Here is a 21387-nt window from a genome sequence, read left to right on the forward strand (position 1 = left end):
CCAAATACAATCGTCGCTCCACTCAATCCAAATACAATCGTCGCTCCACTCAGTCCAAATGAATCGTCGCTCCACTCAATCCAAATACAATCGTCGCTCCACTCAGTCCAAATACAATCGTCACTCCACTCAGTCCAAATACAATCGTCGCTCCACTCAATCCAAATACAATCGTCACTCCACTCAGTCCAAATACAATCGTCGCTCCACTCAGTCCAAATACAATCGTCGCTCCACTCAGTCCAAATACAATCGTCACTCCACTCAGTCCAAATACAATCGTCGCTCCACTCAGTCCAAATACAATCGTCACTCCACTCAATCCAAATACAATCGTCACTCCACTCAGTCCAAATACAATCGTCGCTCCACTCAGTCCAAATACAATCGTCGCTCCACTCAATCCAAATACAATCGTCGCTCCACTCAATCCAAATACAATCGTCACTCCACTCAGTCCAAATACAATCGTCGCTCCACTCAGTCCAAATACAATCGTCGCTCCACTCAGTCCAAATACAATCGTCACTCCACTCAATCCAAATACAATCGTCGCTCCACTCAGTCCAAATACAATTGTCGCTCCACTCAGTCCAAATACAATCGTCGCTCCACTCAGTCCAAATACAATCGTCGCTCCACTCAGTCCAAATACAGTCGTCGCCCAACTCAATCCAAATACAATCGTCGCTCCACTCAGTCCAAATACAATCGTCGCTCCACTCAGTCCAAATACAGTCGTCGCTCCGCTCAGTCCAAATACAATCGTCGCTCCACTCAGTCCAAATACAATCGTCACTCCACTCAATCCAAATACAATCGTCGCTCCCCTCAGTCCAAATACAATCGTCACTCCACTCAATCCAAATACAATCGTCGCTCCGCTCAATCCAAATACAATCGTCATCCACTCAGGCCAAATACAGTCGTCGCTCCACTCAGTCCAAATACAATCGTCGCTCCACTCAGTCCAAATGAATCGTCGCTCCACTAAATCCAAACACAATCGTCGCTCCACTCAATCCAAATACAATCGTCGCTCCACTAAATCCAAGTACAATCGTCGCTCCACTCAGTCCAAATACAATCTTCGCTCCACTCAGTCCAAACACAATCGTCGCTCCACTCAATCCAAATACAATCGTCACTCCACTCAGTCCAAATACAATCGTCGCTCCCCTCAGTCCAAATACAATCGTCGCTCCACTCAGTCCAAATACAATCGTCACTCCACTCAGTCCAAATACAATCGTCGCTCCACTCAGTCCAAATACAATCGTCACTCCACTCAGTCCAAATACAATCGTCGCTCCACTCAGTCCAAATACAATCGTCGCTCCACTCAATCCAAATACAATCGTCGCTCCACTAAATCCAAATACAATCGTCGCTCCACTCAGTCCAAATACAATCGTCGCTCCACTCAGTCCAAATACAATCGTCGCTCCACTCAGTCCAAATACAATCGTCGCTCCACTCAGTCCAAATACAGTCGTCGCCCAACTCAATCCAAATACAATCGTCGCTCCACTCAGTCCAAATACAATCGTCGCTCCACTCAGTCCAAATACAGTCGTCGCTCCGCTCAGTCCAAATACAATCGTCGCTCCACTCAGTCCAAATACAATCGTCACTCCACTCAATCCAAATACAATCGTCGCTCTGCTCAATCCAAATACAATCGTCATCCACTCAGGCCAAATACAGTCGTCGCTCCACTCAGTCCAAATACAATCGTCGCTCCACTCAATCCAAATACAATCGTCGCTCCACTCAGTCCAAATGAATCGTCGCTCCACTAAATCCAAACACAATCGTCGCTCCACTCAATCCAAATACAATCGTCGCTCCACTAAATCCAAGTACAATCGTCGCTCCACTCAGTCCAAATACAATCTTCGCTCCACTCAATCCAAATACAATCGTCGCTCCACTCAGTCCAAATACAATCGTCGCTCCACTCAGTCCAAATACAATCGTCGCTCCACTCAGTCCAAATACAGTCTTCGCTCCACTCAATCCAAACACAATCGTCGCTCCACTCAGTCCAAATGAATCGTCGCTCCACTAAATCCAAACACAATCGTCGCTCCACTCAATCCAAATACAATCGTCATCCACTCAGTCCAAATACAATCGTCGCTCCACTCAGTCCAAATACAATCTTCGCTCCACTCAGTCCAAATGAATCGTCGCTCCACTAAATCCAAACACAATCGTCGCTCCACTCAGTCCAAATACAATCGTCGCTCCACTCAGTCCAAGTACAATCGTCGCTCCACTCAGTCCAAATACAATCTTAGCGCCACTCAGTCCAAATACAATCGTCGCTCCACTCAGTCCAAATACAATCGTCGCTCCACTCAGTCCAAATACAATTGTCACTCCACTCAATCCAAATACAATCGTCGCTCCACTCAGTCCAAATACAATCGTCGTCCAACTCAATTCAAATGCAACAGCCACAAACACAACTTGGGAAAGAACAATTAACATACTCACTCGCTTATTAAATGTAGCGTAGAAAGCAATATAGGGTTGGAACACCTCTGCCGCCTCTTCAAATGCTTTGAAATCTATGAAATGGGACAGAAATCGGAGTTCATATTGAAATCCGGTTAGACCACACTTGCAGCATTGTGCACATTTCTGCTATTAGACTGGAGGGATATTGGAAGCAAGTTGTTGGAGGGTGCAGTTGGTGGGGAGGGGGTTGCAGATGAGGGGATTCGTTGGGGAGTAGTGGGAGGTTTTTGGTGGCAGGATCTGTAGGGTGGTTATTGGAGGACAGATTGGAAGGTAAGTGATTGGAGGAGTTCGAGGATTGGGGGAGATTATTGGAAGGCATGGGATTGGAATGGGGGGGTTTGAAGGGGCAGGGATTGGAGGGGGAGTTAAAGGAAGGGGGGCTTTGTGGGCAGGATAGGTGGAGGAGAGTCGGAGGAGAGTCAGTATCCTCTGGAGAGGAGACCAGGTAATGTGGAAGGGATGGTTTCTGAAGGTGGCCCTTACGTTCGGAGTCTTCGTTCTTGAAATATCCGACCAGTTTGGGTTCATCATCGTCATCCTCGAAGGCCTCAATCTCCCCCTCATCGTCTATCATCTCAATTGGATCTTCTAGCAACTGGAGATAAATGACAGAGATGGATGGGAGTGCGTGCAGACTGACAATGAGTAGACAGTGCAGACAGTGGCCATTCAGCCGATCTAGAACATGCTGGTGTTTCTGTTCCACATGATTTCTTCCCACCTATCCCACCTCAACCCATCACCATATCCTTACATTCCTCGCTCCCGCATGTGTTTATCCAGCTTCCCCCTCAAATACACTAATACTATTCCCTCAATACACTCGCTGTGGGGGCAAGTTCCACATTCTTCCACCCACTGGGTAACGAGCTTTCGGCTAAATTCCCCATTGGACTCATCATTGACAATCTTATATTCAATGTCAAATGTCACTCCACCTTCACCACAAGTAGAACAATATTTGCTCCATTCACCCTATTAAAACTGCAGATATAATCTTAAAAATCTTATTAGGGTCCCACCACAGTCCTTTCCCTCCTCATGAAGAGAGCCACAGTTGACTCAAAATACCCCATTAGGTATAACCTCTTAGTTCAGATTTCAACCTGATACACAATTTTTTGCCCCTTCTCAAGAGCACCTATGTTCTTTATTGTACAACAGAGACCAGAACTGTGCACAGTGCTCCAAGGAGGGCATAACTAAGGAATACGGAGATATAACTGTGCACAGTGCTCCCAGTGTGGTCTAACCGAGGGATATGGAGACCAGAACTGTGCACAGTGCTCCAAGGAGGGCATAACTAAGGAATACGGAGATCTAACTGTGCGCAGTGCCCCCAGTGTGGTCTAACCGAGGGATATGGAGACCAGAACTGTGCACAATGCTCCCAGTGTGGTCAAACCGAGGGATATGGAGACCAGAACTGTGCAGAATGCTCCTAGTGTGATCTAACCGAGGGATATGGAGACCAGAACTGTGCAGAGTGCTCCCAGTGTGGTCTAACCGAGGGATATTGAGACCAGAACTGTGCACAGTGCCCCCAGTGTGGTCTACCGAGGGATATGGAGACCAGAACTATGCACAGTGCTCCAAGTGTGGTCTAATTGAGGGATAAGGAGACCAGAACTGTACACAGTGCTCCCAGTGTGGTCAAACCGAGGGATATGGAGACCAGAACTGTGCAGAATGCTCCTAGTGTGATCTAATCGAGGGATATGGAGACCAGAACTGTGCAGAGTGCTCCCAGTGTGGTCTAAACGAGGGATATTGAGACCAGAACTGTGCACAGTGCCCCCAGTGTGGTCTAACCAAGGGATATGGAGACCAGAACTGTCCGCAGTGCTCCCAGTGTGGCGTAACCGAGGGATATGGAGACCAGAACTGTGCACAGTGCTCCCAGTGTGGTCTAACCGAGGGATATGGAGACCAGAACTGTGCACAGTGCTCCTAGTGTGATCTAACCGAGGGATATGGAGACCAGAACTGTGCAGAGTGCTCCCAGTGTGGTCTAACCGAGGGATATGGAGACCAGAACTGTATGCAGTGCTCCCAGTGTGGTCGAACCGAGGGATATGGAGACCAGAACTGTGCACAGTGCTCCCAGTGTGGCCTAACCGAGGGATATGGAGAGCAGAATTCTACACAGTGCTCCCAGTGTGGTCTAACTGAGAGATATGGAGATCAGAACTGTGCACAGTGCTCCCAGTGTGGCCTAACCGAGGGATATGGAGACCAGAATTCTACACAGTGTTCCCAGTGTGGTCTAACTGAGAGATATGGAGATCAGAGCAGCGCACAGTGCTCCCAGTGTGATCTAACCGAGGGATATGGAGATCAGGACTGTGCTCCGTGCTCCCAGTGTGGTGTAACCGAGGGATATGGGGATCAGAACTGTGCACAGAGCTCCAAATGTGGTCTGATTGAGGGATATGGAGACCAGAACTGTGCACAGTGCTCCCAGTGTGGTCTAATCGAGGGATATGGAGACCAGAACTGTGCACAGTGCTCCCAGTGTGGTCGAACCGAGGGATATGGAGACCAGAATTGTGCACAGTGCTCCGAGTCTTGTCTAACTGAGGGATATGGAGACCAGAACTGTGCACATTGCTCCAAATGTGGTCTAACCGAGGGGTATGGAGACCAGAACTGTGCACAGTGCTCCCAGTGTGGTCTAACCGAGGGATGTGGAGACCAGAACTGAACTGTAGACAGTACTCCAAGTGTGGTCTAACCGAGGGACATGGAGACCAGAAATGTGCACAGTGCTCCCAGTGTGTTCTAACCGAGGGATATGGAGACCAGAACTGTGCACAGTGCTCCCAGTGTGGTCTAACCGAGGGACATGGAGACCAGAACTGTGCACCGTGCTCCCAGTGTGGCTAACCAAGGGATATGGGGATCAGAACTGTGCACAGTGCTCCAAATGTGGTCTAATTGAGGGATATGGAGACCAGAACTGTGCACAATGCTCCCAGTGTGGTCAAACCGAGGGATATGGAGACCAGAACTGTGCAGAATGCTCCTAGTGTGATCTAACCGAGGGATATGGAGACCAGAACTGTGCAGAGTGCTCCCAGTGTGGTCTAACCGAGGGATATTGAGACCAGAACTGTGCACAGTGCCCCCAGTGTGGTCTACCGAGGGATATGGAGACCAGAACTATGCACAGTGCTCCAAGTGTGGTCTAATTGAGGGATAAGGAGACCAGAACTGTACACAGTGCTCCCAGTGTGGTCAAACCGAGGGATATGGAGACCAGAACTGTGCAGAATGCTCCTAGTGTGATCTAATCGAGGGATATGGAGACCAGAACTGTGCAGAGTGCTCCCAGTGTGGTCTAAACGAGGGATATTGAGACCAGAACTGTGCACAGTGCCCCCAGTGTGGTCTAACCAAGGGATATGGAGACCAGAACTGTCCGCAGTGCTCCCAGTGTGGCGTAACCGAGGGATATGGAGACCAGAACTGTGCACAGTGCTCCCAGTGTGGTCTAACCGAGGGATATGGAGACCAGAACTGTGCACAGTGCTCCTAGTGTGATCTAACCGAGGGATATGGAGACCAGAACTGTGCAGAGTGCTCCCAGTGTGGTCTAACCGAGGGATATGGAGACCAGAACTGTATGCAGTGCTCCCAGTGTGGTCGAACCGAGGGATATGGAGACCAGAACTGTGCACAGTGCTCCCAGTGTGGCCGAACCGAGGGGTATGGAGAGCAGAATTCTACACAGTGCTCCCAGTGTGGTCTAACTGAGAGATATGGAGATCAGAACTGTGCACAGTGCTCCCAGTGTGGCCTAACCGAGGGATATGGAGACCAGAATTCTACACAGTGTTCCCAGTGTGGTCTAACTGAGAGATATGGAGATCAGAGCAGCGCACAGTGCTCCCAGTGTGATCTAACCGAGGGATATGGAGATCAGGACTGTGCTCCGTGCTCCCAGTGTGGTGTAACCGAGGGATATGGGGATCAGAACTGTGCACAGAGCTCCAAATGTGGTCTGATTGAGGGATATGGAGACCAGAACTGTGCACAGTGCTCCCAGTGTGGTCTAATCGAGGGATATGGAGACCAGAACTGTACACAGTGCTCCCAGTGTGGTCGAACCGAGGGATATGGAGACCAGAATTGTGCACAGTGCTCCGAGTCTTGTCTAACTGAGGGATATGGAGACCAGAACTGTGCACATTGCTCCAAATGTGGTCTAACCGAGGGGTATGGAGACCAGAACTGTGCACAGTGCTCCCAGTGTGGTCTAACCGAGGGATGTGGAGACCAGAACTGAACTGTAGACAGTACTCCAAGTGTGGTCTAACCGAGGGACATGGAGACCAGAACTGTGCACAGTGCTCCCAGTGTGTTCTAACCGAGGGATATGGAGACCAGAACTGTGCACAGTGCTCCCAGTGTGGTCTAACCGAGGGACATGGAGACCAGAACTGTGCACCGTGCTCCCAGTGTGGTCTAACCAAGGGATATGGGGATCAGAACTGTGCACAGTGCTCCAAATGTGGTCTAATTGAGGGATATGGAGACCAGAACTGTGCACAGTGCTCCCAGTGTGGTCTAACCGATGGTGATGGAGACCAGAACTGTGCACAGTGCTCCCAGTGTGGTCTAACTGAGGGTTATGGAGACCAGAACTGTGTGCAGTGCTCCCAGTGTGGTCGAACCGAGGGATATGGAGACCAGAATTGTGCACAGTGCTGCAAGTGAGGTCGAACCGAGGGATATGGAGACCAGAACTGTTCACAGTGCTCCCAGTGTGGTCTAACCAAGGGTTATGGAGAGCAGAACTGTGCACAGTGCTCCCTGTGTGGTCTAACCGAGGGATATGGAGACCAGAACTGTGCACAGTGCTCCCAGTGTGGTGTAACCGAGGGACATGAGACCAGAACTGTGCACAGTGCTCCTAGTATGATCAAACTGAGGGATATGGAAACCAGAACTGTGCACAGTGCTCCCAGTGTGGTCTAACCGAGGGATATGGAGACCAGAATTGTGCACAGTGCTCCAAGTGAGGTCGAACCTAGGGATATGGAGACCAGTACTGTGCACAGTGCTCCAAGTGTGGTCTAATCGAGGGATATGGAGACCAGAACTGTGCACAGTGCTCCCAGTGTGGTCTAACCGAGGGATTTGGAGACCTGAACTGTGCACAGTGCTCCAAGTGTGATCTAAACGAGGGATATGGAGACCAGAACTGTGCACAGTGCTCCACGTCTGGTCTAACTGAGGGATATGGAGACCAGAACTGTGCACAGTGCTCCCAGTGTGGTCTAACCGAGGGATGTGGAGACCAGAACTGAACTGTAGACAGTGCTCCAAGTGTGGTCTAACCGAGGGACATGGAGACCAGAACTGTGCACAGTGCTCCCAGTGTGGTCTAACTGAGGGTTATGGAGACCAGAACTGTGCACAGTGCTCCCAGTGTGGTCTAACCGATGGTGATGGAGACCAGAACTGTGCACAGTGCTCCCAGTGTGGTCTAACTGAGGGTTATGGAGACCAGAACTGTGCGCAGTGCTCCCAGTGTGGTCTAACCGAGGGATATGAAGACCAGAACTGTGCGCAGTGCTCCCAGTGTGGTGTAACCGAGGGATATGGAGACCAGAACTGTGCACAGTGCTCCTAGTGTGATCTTACCGAGGGATATGGAGACCAGAATTGTGCACAGTGCTCCAAGTGAGGTCGAACCGAGGGATATGGAGACCAGAACTTTGCACAGTGCTCCAAGTGTGGTCTAACCGAGGGATATGGAGACCAGAACTGTGCACAGTGCTCCAGGTGTGATCTAAACGAGGGATATGGAGACCAGAACTGTGCACAGTGCTCCCAGTGTGGTCTGACCGAGGGATATGGAGACCAGAACTGTGCACAGTGCTCCCAGTGGGGTCTAACCGAGGGATGTGGAGACCAGAAGTGAACTGTAGACACTGCTCCAAGTGTGGTCTAACCGAGGGACATGGAGACCAGAACTGTGCAGAGTGCTCCCAGTGTGGTCTAACTGAGGGATATGGATACCAGAACTGTGCACAGTGCTCCCAGTGTGGCCTAACCAAGGGATATGGAGACCAGAACTGTGCACAGTGCTCCCAGTGTGGTCTAACTGAGGGTTATGGAGACCAGAACTGTGCACAGTGCTCCCAGTGTGGTCTAACCGAGGGTTATGGAGACCAGAACTGTGCACAGTGCTCCCAGTGTGGTCTAACTGAGGGTTATGGAGACCAGAACTGTGCACAGTGCTCCCAGTGTGGTCTAACCGAGGGTGATGGAGACCAGAACTGTGCACAGTGCTCCCAGTGTGGTCTAACTGAGGGTTATGGAGACCAGAACTGTGCACAGTGCTCCCAGTGTGGTCTAACCGAGGGTGATGGAGACCAGAACTGTGCACAGTGCTCCCAGTGTGGTGTAACCGAGGGATATGGAGACCAGAACTGTGCACAGTGCTCCCAGTGTGGTCTAACCGAGGGTTATGGAGACCAGAACTGTGCACAGTGCTCCCAGTGTGGTGTAACCGAAGGATATGGAGACCAGAACTGTGCACAGTGCTCCTAGTGTGATCTAACTGAGGGATATGGAGACCAGAACTGTGCAGAGTGTTCCCAGTCTGGTCTAACCGAGGGATATGGAGACCAGAACTGTGCACAGTGCTCCCAGTGTGGTCTAACCGAGGGATATGGAGACCAGAACTGTGCACAATGTTCGAAGTGTGGTCTAACCGAGGGATATGGAGACCAGAACTGTGCAGAGTGCTCCCAGTGTGGTCTAACCGAGGGATATGGATACCAGAACTGTGCACAGTGCTCCAAGTGTGGTCTAACCGAGTGACATGAAGACCAGAACTGTGCACAGTGCTCCCAGTGTGGTCTAACCGAGGGACATGGAGACCAGAACTGTGCACAGTGCTCCCAGTGTGGTCTAACCGAGGGATATGGAGACCAGAACTGTGCACAGTGCTCCCAGTGTGGTCTAACTGAGGGCTATGGAGACCAGAACTGTGCACAGTGCTCCCAGTGTGGTCTAACCGAGGGTTATGGAGACCAGAACTGTGCACAGTGCTCCCTGTGTGGTCTTACTGAGGGTTATGGAGACCAGAGCTGTGCACAGTGCTCCCAGTGTGGTCTAACCGAGGGTGATGGAGACCAGAACTGTGCACAGTGCTCCCAGTGTGGTGTAACCGAGGGATATGGAGACCAGAACTGTGCACAGTGCTGCCAGTGTGGTCTAACCGAGGGTTATGGAGACCAGAACTGTGCACAGTGCTCCCAGTGTGGTCTAACCGAGGGTGATGGAGACCAGAACTGTGCACAGTGCTCCCAGTGTGGTGTAACCGAGGGATATGGAGACCAGAACTGTGCACAGTGCTCCCAGTGTGGTCTAACCGAGGGTTATGGAGACCAGAACTGTGCACAGTGCTCCCAGTGTGGTGTAACCGAAGGATATGGAGACCAGAACTGTGCACAGTGCTCCTAGTGTGATCTAACTGAGGGATATGGAGACCAGAACTGTGCAGAGTGTTCCCAGTCTGGTCTAACCGAGGGATATGGAGACCAGAACTGTGCACAGTGCTCCCAGTGTGGTCTAACCGAGGGATATGGAGACCAGAACTGTGCACAATGTTCGAAGTGTGGTCTAACCGAGGGATATGGAGACCAGAACTGTGCAGAGTGCTCCCAGTGTGGTCTAACCGAGGGATATGGATACCAGAACTGTGCACAGTGCTCCAAGTGTGGTCTAACCGAGTGACATGAAGACCAGAACTGTGCACAGTGCTCCCAGTGTGGTCTAACCGAGGGACATGGAGACCAGAACTGTGCACAGTGCTCCCAGTGTGGTCTAACCGAGGGATATGGAGACCAGAACTGTGCACAGTGCTCCCAGTGTGGTCTAACTGAGGGTTATGGAGACCAGAACTGTGCACAGTGCTCCCAGTGTGGTCTAACCGAGGGTTATGGAGACCAGAACTGTGCACAGTGCTCCCTGTGTGGTCTTACTGAGGGTTATGGAGACCAGAGCTGTGCACAGTGCTCCCAGTGTGGTCTAACCGAGGGTGATGGAGACCAGAACTGTGCACAGTGCTCCCAGTGTGGTGTAACCGAGGGATATGGAGACCAGAACTGTGCACAGTGCTGCCAGTGTGGTCTAACCGAGGGTTATGGAGACCAGAACTGTGCACAGTGCTCCCAGTGTGTTGTAACCGAAGGATATGGAGACCAGAACTGTGCACAGTGCTCCTAGTGTGATCTAACTGAGGGATATGGAGACCAGAACTGTGCAGAGTGCTCCCAGTCTGGTCTAACCGAGGGATATGGAGACCAGAACTGTGCACAGTGCTCCCAGTGTGGTCTAACCGAGGGATATGGAGACCAGAACTGTGCACAATGCTCAAAGTGTGGTCTAACCGAGGGATATGGAGACCAGAACTGTGCAGAGTGCTCCCAGTGTGGTCTAACCGAGGGATATGGATACCAGAACTGTGCACAGTGCTCCAAGTGTGGTCTAACCGAGGGACATGAAGACCAGAACTGTGCACAGTGCTCCCAGTGTGGTCTAACCGAGGGACATGGAGACCAGAACTGTGCACAGTGCTCCCAGTGTGGTCTAACCGAGGGATATGGAGACCAGAACTGTGCACAGTGCTCCCAGTGTGGTCTAACTGAGGGTTATGGAGACCAGAACTGTGCACAGTGCTCCCAGTGTGGTCTAACCGAGGGTTATGGAGACCAGAACTGTGCACAGTGCTCCCAGTGTGGTCTAACTGAGGGTTATGGAGACCAGAACTGTGCACAGTGCTCCCAGTGTGGTCTAACCGAGGGTGATGGAGACCAGAACTGTGCACAGTGCTCCCAGTGTGGTGTAACCGAGGGATATGGAGACCAGGACTGTGCACAGTGCTCCCAGTGTAGTCTAACCGAGGGTTATGGAGACCAGAACTGTGCACAGTGCTCCCAGTGTGCTGTAACCGAAGGATATGGAGACCAGAACTGTGCACAGTGCTCCTAGTGTGATCTAACTGAGGGATATGGAGACCAGAACTGTGCAGAGTGCTCCCAGTCTGGTCTAACCGAGGGATATGGAGACCAGAACTGTGCACAGTGCTCCCAGTGTGGTCTAACCGAGGGATATGGAGACCAGAACTGTGCACAGTGCTCGAAGTGTGGTCTAACCGAGGGATATGGAGACCAGAACTGTGCAGAGTGCTCCCAGTGTGGTCTAACCGAGGGATATGGAGACCAGAACTGTGCACAGTGCTCCAAGTGTGGTCTAACCGAGTGACATGAAGACCAGAACTGTGCACAGTGCTCCCAGTATGGTCTAACCGAGGGATATGGAGACCAGAACTGTGCAGAGTGCTCCCAGTGTGGTCTAACCGAGGGACATGGAGACCAGAACTGTGCACAGAGCTCCCAGTGTGGTCTATCCGAGGTATATGGAGACCAGAACTGTGCAGAGTGCTCCCAGTGTGGTCTAACCGAGGGATATGGAGACCAGAACTGTGCACAGTGCTCCCAGTGTGGTCTAACCGAGGGTTATGGAGACCAGAACTGTGCACAGTGCTCCCAGTGTGGTCTAACTGAGGGTTATGGAGACCAGAACTGTGCACAGTGCTCCCAGTGTGGTCTAACCGAGGGTGATGGAGACCAGAACTGTGCACAGTGCTTCCAGTGTGGTGTAACCGAGGGATATGGAGACCAGGACTGTGCACAGTGCTCCCAGTGTGGTCTAATCGAGGGTTATGGAGACCAGAACTGTGCACAGTGCTCCCAGTGTGGTCTAACCGAGGGTGATGGAGACCAGAACTGTGCAGAGTGCTCCCAGTCTGGTCTAACCGAGGGATATGGAGACCAGAACTGTGCACAGTGCTCCCAGTGTGGTCTAACCGAGGGATATGGTGACCAGAACTGTGCACAGTGCTCGAAGTGTGGTCTAACCGAGGGATATGGAGACCAGAACTGTGCAGAGTGCTCCCAGTGTGGTCTAACCGAGGGATATGGATACCAGAACTGTGCACAGTGCTCCAAGTGTGGTCTAACCGAGTGACATGAAGACCAGAACTGTGCACAGTGCTCCCAGTGTGGTCTAACCGAAGGATATGGAGACCAGAACTGTGCACAGCGCTCCTAGTGTGATCTAACTGAGGGATATGGAGACCAGAACTGTGCAGAGTGCTCCCAGTGTGGTCTAACCGAGGGATATGGAGACCAGAACGGTGCACAGTGCTCCCATTGTGGTCTAACCGAGGGATATGGAGCCCAGAACTGTGCACAGTGCTCGAAGTGTGGTCTAACCGAGGGATATGGAGACCAGAACTGTGCAGAGTGCTCCCAGTGTGGTCTAACCGAGGGATATGTGGACCAGAACTGTGCACAGAGCTCCCAGTGTGGTCTAACCGAGGGATTTGGAGACCAGAACTGTGCACGGTGCTCCCACTGTGGTGTAACCGAGGTATATGGAGACCAGAACTGTGCACAGTGCTCCCAGTGTGGTCTAACCGAGGGATATGGAGACCAGAACTGTGCACAGTGCTCCAAGTGTGGTCTAACCGAGGGACATGGAGACCAGAACTGTGCACAGTGCTCCCAGTGTGGTCTAACCGAGGGACATGGAGACCAGAACTGTGCACAGTGCTCCCAGTGTGGTCTAACCGAGGGTTATGGAGACCAGAACTGTGCACAGTGCTCCCAGTGTGGTCTAACTGTGGGATATGGAGACCAGAACTGTGCACAGTGCTCCCAGTGTGGTCTAAGCGATGGATATGTAGATCAGAAATGTGCACAGTGCTCCAAGTGTGGTCGAACTGAGGGATATGGAGGTTAGAACTGTGCACAGTGCTCCCAGTGGGTTCTTCCTGAGGCATATAGAGACCAGAACTGTGCACAGTGTTCCCAGTGTGGTCTAACAGAGGGACATGGAGACCACAACTGTGCACAGTGCTCCCACTGTGGTCTAACCGAGGGACACGGAGACGAGAACTGTGCACAGTGCTCCCAGTGTGGACTAACCGAGGGATATGGAGACCAGAACTGTGAATAGTGCACCCAGTGTGGTCTAACTGAGGGATATGGAGACCAAAACTGTGCATAGTGCTCCCAGTGTGGTCTAACCGAGGTATATGGAGACCAGAACTGTGCACAGTGCTCCCAGTGTGGTCTAACCGAGGGATATGGAGACCAGAACTGTGCACAGTGCTCCCAGTGTGGTCTAACTGAGGGATATGGAGAATGGACTTTTAATTATTCTTTCATGAGAGTGATAGGTGGGGGTGAACATTTATTGCCAGCAGTAATATTGCTGGAAAAAGCTTCTCCCATGTCTTCTATCTGGGTGTACACGTCGACAGGTCACTGAAAGGGGCAACGCAGGTGGAGAAGGTATTCAAGAAGGCATTCAAGAAGGCATACGCCAAGCTTGCATTCATCGGCCCCTCAACCACATTGCTCTAGTGAGAACAAACAAAGTTTATCCAATCTCTCCTCATAGCTAATGCCCTCCAGACCAGGCAACATTCTGGTAATTCTCTTCTGCACCCTCTCCAAAGCCTCCACATCCTTCTGGTAGTGTGACCAGAATTGAACACGATACTCCAAGTGTGGCCTAACTTAGGTTCTATACAGCTGCAACATGACTTGCCAATTCTTATACTCAATGCTCCGGCCAATGAAGGCAAGCATACCGTATGCCTTCTTGACTACCTTCTCCACCTGTGTTGCCCCTTTCAGTGACCTGTGAACCTGTACACCCAGATCCCTCTGTCCTTCAGTGCTCATTCAGACTGGTGGGGCGTATTCCATTGCACTCCTGACTTGTGTCTTGTAGGCATGGACAGGCTTTGAGGAGTCAGGAGGTGAGTTACTCGCCGCAGAATTCCCAGTCTCTGATTCCCTGCCACAGCTCCTCCCCATCCTGCCCCACCCATTCCCGTTGTTTAATATCACGAGAAAGGACCTTTACTTACATCGAGGATGAACTCCACGACCGTGTCTGAAGCCATCTCTCCATCGTATTCAATCACATCGTCTTCTTTGAAAACGTAAATGCTGCCTTCCTCCGACAAACCTGGTACAGGAATGGGGCAAGGATTGACTGTGACTTCAATGGAAGGGCCTTCTAATATCCCAGTCCCACGAGCCAAAACCACTGGTCTTCACTCTGTCAGTCTGGCTGGGCGAGGGAGAGACCACACTACACCTCTCCTCCCCTCTCCTCCCCTTGTTTGCCCTCACCCTTCCCCTCTCCGAACCTTTCTCCTCTCCTCCAGCCTGCCCTCCCCTTGCTGGTCCTCCCCTATCCTCCTCCCTCCCTCCCTCTCCCCCTCACCTTCTTCCCCTTCTCTCCCCTCCCTCTCCCGGTCTCACTCCCTCTCCCTCTCGCTCTTTCCCTCCATCCCTCCCTCTCCCCTCCCTCTCTGCTCCCACCCTCTCCCTCTGCCTTCTCCTTCTCCCTCTCACACACCCTCCCTCCCTCCTTCTCCCTCTCTCTCCCTCTCCTCCTCCTCCTTCTTCGTCCCCCTCTCTCCTCACTCCTTCTCCCACTTCCTATTTCTCCCCCTCTCCCAACCCTCCCTCTCTCTCCTCCCTCCTTCTCCTACTTCCTCTTTCTCTCCCTCTCCAATCTCTCCCATTCTCCCTCCCTCCTTCTCCCTCTCCCACACTCTCCCTCCCTCTTCCCCTTCCTCCCTCTCCTCCTCCGACCGGACCTTTCCATCGATGAAGAGAAAGGCAGAGTGTTGACTCACCCAGTTTCTTGGCCACAGCTTCATCTTCCTCAGCATCAACAAGCCCAAAGCCAACATTCTCATCCTCTAGCACCTGGGCGGCTAACTGGTGGGAGCAGCGCGATGGCGGGAGGGGGAGGAGGAGGGGACAAACACAAATGCTTTTTTATCAACTGCAGATCTCCAAATCCCACCACCTGCCCCTTGAACCCAACTTTCACCAAATGGACAGAACATGAACACAACATGGACCCAACCCAGAACAAACATGGAACCAATACAGACACAACATAGACTGAACACAAGTACAACACGGACACAATGGGGGCATGACATGGAAACAATATGAAATCACGGGATCATAGCAATTACAGTGCAGAAGGAGGCCATTCGGCCCATCGAGTCTGCAGCGGACCTTGGAAAGAGCACCCTCCCCAAGCCCACGCCTCCACCCTACCCCGTAACCCAGTAACCCCACCTAATCTTTGGACACTTTATCATGGCCAATCCACCTAACCTGCACATCTTTGGACTGTGGGAGGAAACCGGAGCACCTGGAGGAAACCCACGCACACACAGGGAGAATGTGCGGACTCCGCACAGTCACCCGAGGCCGTAATTGAACCTGGGTCTCTGCCACTGTGAGGCAGCAGTGCTAACTACTGTGCCACCATTTTTACCACAATCGACAATGGTTTAATGGTCATCATCAGACTTCGAATTCCAGATTTCAGACTAAATTCAAATGTTACCATCTCGTGGTAATGGGATTTGAACCCGGGTTCCTCGAGCACTGCCCCGGGTCTCTGGATTATTAGATAATACCAGTGCATCACCATTTCCACTTCATAACTCCAGAGATCGGGAGGGTTGTGGGGGCTGGAGGAGGTTACAGGGATAGGAAGGGTTGTAGAGGATGGAGGAGGTTACAGAGATAGGGAGGGTTGTAGGGGCTGGAGGAGGTTACAGAGATAGGGAGGGTTGTAGGGGCTGGAGGAGGTTACAGAGATAGGGAGGGTTGTAGGGGCTGGAGGAGGTTACAGAGAGAGGGAGGGTTGTAAGGGCTGGAGGAGGTGACAGAGATTGGGAGGATTGTAGGGGCTGGAGGAGGTTACAGAGATAGGGAGGGTTGTAGGGGCTGGAGGAGGTTACAGAGATCGGGAGGGTAGGAGGGGCTGGAGGAGGTTACAGAGAAAGAGAGGGTTGTAGGGGCTGGAGGTGGTTACAGAGATCGGGAGGGTTGTGGAGGCTGGAGGAGGTTACAGAGATAGGGAGGGTTGCGGAGGCTGGAGGAGGTGACAGAGATAGGAAGGGTTGCGGAGGCTGGAGGAGGTTACAGATATAGGGGGGGGGGGTTGTAGGGGCTGAAGGAGGTTACAGAGAGAGGGAGGATTGTAGGGCTGGAGGAGGTTACAGAGATCGGGAGGGTTGTGGAGGCTGGAGGAGGTTACAGAGATAGGGAGGGTTGCGGAGGCTGGAGGAGGTGACAGAGATAGGGAGGATTGTAGGGGCTGGAGGAGGTTACAGAGAAAGGGAGGGTTGTAGGGGCTGGAGCAGCTTACAGAGATAGAGAGGGTTGTAGGGGCTGGAGGAGGATACAGATATAGGGAGGGTTGTAGGGGCTGGAGGAGGTTACAGAGATAGGGAGGGTTGTAGGGGCTGGAGCAGGTTACAGCGATACGGAGGGCTGTAGGGGCTGGAGGAGGTAACAGAGATAGGGAGGATTGTAGGGGCTGCAGGAGGGCACCGAGATAGGGAGGGTTGTAGGGGCTGGAGGAGGTTACAGAGATAGGGAGGATTGTAGGGGCTGGAGGAGGTTACAGAAATAGAGAGGGTTGGAGGGCCTGGAGGAGGTTACAGAGATAGGGAGGATTTTAGGGGCTGGAGAATGTTACAGAGATAGGGAGAGTTGTCAGGGCTGAAGGAGGTTACAGAGATAGGGAGAGTTGTAGGGGGTGGAGGAGGTTATGCAGAAATGGTGAGTTGGAGGGGCTGGAGGAGGTTACAGAGATAGGGAGTTTTGTAGGGACTGGAGGAGGTTACAGAGATAGGGATGGTTGTAGGGGCTGGAGGATGTTGCAGAGATAGGGAGAGTTGTAAGGGTAGAAGGAGGTTACAGAGATAGGGAGAGTTGTAGGGGCTGGAGGAGGTTACAGAGATAGGCAGAGTTGAAGGGGCTGGAGGAGGTTACAGAGATAGGGAGGGTTGTAGGGGCTGAAGGAGGTTACAGAGATAGGGAGAGTTGTAGGGGCAGGAGGAGGTTACAGGGATAGGGAGGTTTGTAGGGGCTGGAGGAGGTTACAGAGATAGGGAGGGTTGTAGGGGCTGGAGGAGGTTACAGAGATAGGGAGGGTTTTAGCGGCTGTTCGTGGTTACAGAGATAGGGTTGTAGGGGCTGGAGGAGGTTACAGAGATAGGGAGGATTGCAGGGGCTGGAGGAGGTTATACAGAAATGGTGAGTTGGAGGGGCTGGAGGATGTTACAGGGATAGTGAGGTTTGTAGTGGCTGGAGGAGGTTACAGAGATAGGGAGGGTTGTAGGGGCTGGAGGTAGTTACAGAGATAGGGAGAGTTGTAGGGGCTGGAGGAAGTTACAGGGATAGGGAGGTTTGGAGGGGCTGGAGGATATTGTAGAGATAGGAAGGGTTGTAGGGGCTGGAGGAGGTTACATGGATAGGGAGGTTTGTAGTGGCTGGAGGAGGTTACAGAGATAGGGAGGGTGGTAGGGGCTGGAGGAGGTTACAGGGATAGGGAGGTTTGTAGGGGCTGGAGGAGGTTATACAGAAATGGTGAGTTGGAGGGGCTGGAGGATGTTACAGGGATAGGGAGGTTTGTAGGGACTGGAAGAGGTTACAGAGATAGGGAGGGTTGTAGGGGCCGGAGGAGGTTACAGAGATAGGAAGGGTTGTAAGGGCTGGAGGCGATAACAGAGATAGGGAGAATTGAAGGGGCTGGAGGAGGTTACAGAAATAGAGAGGGTTGGAGGAGTTTACAGAGATAGGGAGGGTTGTAGGGGCTGGAGGAGGTTACAGAGATAGGGAGGGTTGTAGGGGCTGGAGGAGGTTCCAGAGATAGGGAGGGTTGTAGGGGCTGGAGAGGTTCCAGAGATAGGGAGGGTTTTAGGGACTGGTGGAGGTTACAGAGATAGGGAGGGTTGTAGGGGCTGAAGGAGGTTACAGAGATAGGGAGAGTTGTAGGGGCAGGAGGAGGTTACAGGGATAGGGAGGTTTGTAGGGGCTGGAGGAGGTTACAGAGATAGGGAGGGTTGTAGGGGCTGGAGGAGGTTACAGAGATAGGGAGGGTTTTAGCGGCTGTTCGTGGTTACAGAGATAGGGTTGTAGGGGCTGGAGGAGGTTACAGAGATAGGGAGGATTGCAGGGGCTGGAGGAGGTTATACAGAAATGGTGAGTTGGAGGGGTGGAGGATGTTACAGGGATAGTGAGGTTTGTAGTGGCTGGAGGAGGTTACAGAGATAGGGAGGGTTGTAGGGGCTGGAGGTAGTTACAGAGATAGGGAGAGTTGTAGGGGCTGGAGGAAGTTACAGGGATAGGGAGGTTTGGAGGGGCTGGAGGATATTGTAGAGATAGGAAGGGTTGTAGGGGCTGGAGGAGGTTACATGGATAGGGAGGTTTGTAGTGGCTGGAGGAGGTTACAGAGATAGGGAGGGTGGTAGGGGCTGGAGGAGGTTACAGGGATAGGGAGGTTTGTAGGGGCTGGAGGAGGTTATACAGAAATAGTGAGTTGGAGGGGCTGGAGGATGTTACAGGGATAGGGAGGTTTGTAGGGACTGGAAGAGGTTACAGAGATAGGGAGGGTTGTAGGGGCCGGAGGAGGTTACAGAGATAGGAAGGGTTGTAAGGGCTGGAGGCGATAACAGAGATAGGGAGAATTGAAGGGGCTGGAGGAGGTTATACAGAAATGGTGAGTTGGAGGGGCTGGAGGAGGTTACAGAGGTAGGGAGAGTTGCAGGGGGTGGAGGAGGTTATGCAGAAATGGTGAGTTGGAGGGGCTGGAGGAGGTTCCAGAGATAGGGAGTTTTGTAGGGACTGGAGGAGGTGACAGAGATAGGGAGCGTTGTAGGGGCTGGAGGAGGTTACAGAGATAGGGAGAGTTGTAGGGGCTGGAGGAGGTTACAGGGATAGGGAGGGTTTTAGAGGTTGGAAGAGGTTACAGAGATAGGGAGGTTTGGAGGGGCTGTAGGAGATTGTAGAGATAGGGAGGGTTGTAGGGTCTGGAGGAGGTTACAGAGATAGGGAGTGATGTAGGGTCTGGAGAGGTTGCAGAGATAGGGAGGGTTGTAGGGTCTGGAGGAGGTTACAGAGATAGGGAGAATTGTATGGGCTGGAGGAGGTTACAGAGATAGGGAGAGTTGTAGGGGCTAGAGGAGGTTACAGAGATAGGGAGGGTTGGAGTGTCTGGAGGAGGTTACAGAGATAGGGAGAATTGTATGGGCTGGAGGAGGTTACAGAGATAGGGAGAGTTGTAGGGGCTGGAGGAGGTTACAGAGAAAGAGAGGGTTGTAGCGGCTGGAGGAGGTTACAGAGATCGGGAGGGTTGTGGAGGCTGGAGGAGGTTACAGAGATAGGGAGGGTTGCAGGGGCTGGAGGAGGTTACAGAGATAGGGAGGGTTGCGGAGGCTGCAGGAGGTGACAGAGATAGGGAGGGTTGTAGGGGCTGGAGGAGGTTACAGAGATAGGGAGGGCTGTAGGGGCTGGACGAGGTTACAGAGATAGGGAAGATTGTAGGACCAAGAGGAGGTTACAGAGTTAGGGAGGGTTGTAGGGGCTGGAGGAGGTTACAGAGATAGGGATGATTGTAGGGGCTGGAGGAGGTTACAGAGATAGGGAGGATTTTAGGGGCTGGAGAATGTTACAGAGATAGGGAGGTTTGGAGGGGCTGGAGGATATTGTAGAGATAGGGAGGGTTGTTGGGGCTGGAGGAGGTTACACAGTAATGGTGAGTTGGAGGGGCTGGAGGAGGTTACAGGGATAGGGAGTGTTGTTGGGGTTGGAGGAGGTTTCAGTTATCGGGTGGGTTGTAAGGGCTGGAGGAGATTACAGAGAAAGGGAGGGTTGTAGGGGCTGGAGGAGGTTACTGAGATAGAGAGGGTTGTAGGGGCTAGAGGAGGTTACAGAGTTAGGGGGTGTTGTAGGGAGTGGAGGTTTACAGAGATAGGGAGGATTTTAGGGGCTGGAGGAGGATACAGAGATAGGGAGAGTTGTAGGGGCTGAAGGAGGTTACAGAAATAGCGAGGGTTGGAGGTGTTGGAGGAGGTAACAGAGACAGGGAGGGTCGGAGGGGCTGGAGGAGATTGTTGATATAGGGAGAATTGTAGCGGCTGGAGGAGGTTATACAGAAATGGCGAGTTGGAGGGGCTGGAGGAGGTTACAGGGATTGGGAGGGTTGTAGGCACTGGAGGAGGTTATAGAGATTGGGAGGATTTTAGGGGCTGGAGAATGTTACAGAGATAGGGAGGGTTGTAGGGGCTGGAGGAGGTTACAGAGATAGAGAGGGTTATAGGGGCTGGAGGAGGTTACAGAAATAGAGAGTGTTGGAGGAGGTTACAGAGATAGGGAGGGTTGTAGGGGCTGGAGGAGGTTCCAGAGATAGGGAGGGTTGTAGGGACTGGTGGAGGTTACAGAGATAGGCAAGGTTTTGGGGCTGGGGGAGGTTACAGAGATAGGGTGGGTTATAGGGGCTGGAGGAGGTTACAGAGATAGAGAGGGTTAAAGGGGCTGGAGGAGATAACAGAAATAGGGAGGATTGTAGGGGCTGGAGGAGGTTACATAAATAGAGAGGCTTGGAGTGTTTGGAGGAGGTTACAGAGATAGCAAGGGTTGAAGGAGCTGGAGGAAGTTACAGAGATAGGGAGGGTTGTAGTGGCTGGAGGAGGTTACAGGGACAGGGAGGGTTGTAGTGGCTGGAGGAGGTTACAGAGGTCGGGAGGGTTGTATGGGATGGAGGAGGTTAAAGAAATAGGGAGGGTTGGAGGGGCTGGAGGAGGTTACAGAGAGAGGGTGGGTTATAGGGGCTGGAGGAGGTTACAGAGATAGGGAGGATTGTAGGGGCTGGAGGAGGGCACAGAGAAAGGTAGGGTTGTGGAGGCTGGAGCCGCTTACAGAGATTGAGAGGGTTGTA

The 21387-nt window shown here is 52.2% G+C and overlaps 1 protein-coding gene across 1 annotated transcript in view; it reads right to left on the minus strand.

Annotated features, from left to right (window-relative positions):
• The window catches only part of LOC140410338 (calsequestrin-1-like), a 172723-nt gene that overhangs the window by 50089 nt on the left and 101247 nt on the right, over positions 1-21387 (minus strand). The window contains exons 2-5 of the mRNA XM_072498342.1: positions 15272-15356; positions 14492-14592; positions 3013-3124; positions 2503-2576 (exon numbers count right to left, since the gene is read on the minus strand). Coding sequence (XP_072354443.1) covers positions 2503-2576; positions 3013-3124; positions 14492-14592; positions 15272-15356 — 372 coding nt within the window. The remainder of the gene's footprint in view (positions 1-2502; positions 2577-3012; positions 3125-14491; positions 14593-15271; positions 15357-21387) is intronic.

Source organism: Scyliorhinus torazame, chromosome 4, assembly GCF_047496885.1.
Source record: "Scyliorhinus torazame isolate Kashiwa2021f chromosome 4, sScyTor2.1, whole genome shotgun sequence".
NCBI lineage: Eukaryota > Metazoa > Chordata > Chondrichthyes > Carcharhiniformes > Scyliorhinidae > Scyliorhinus > Scyliorhinus torazame.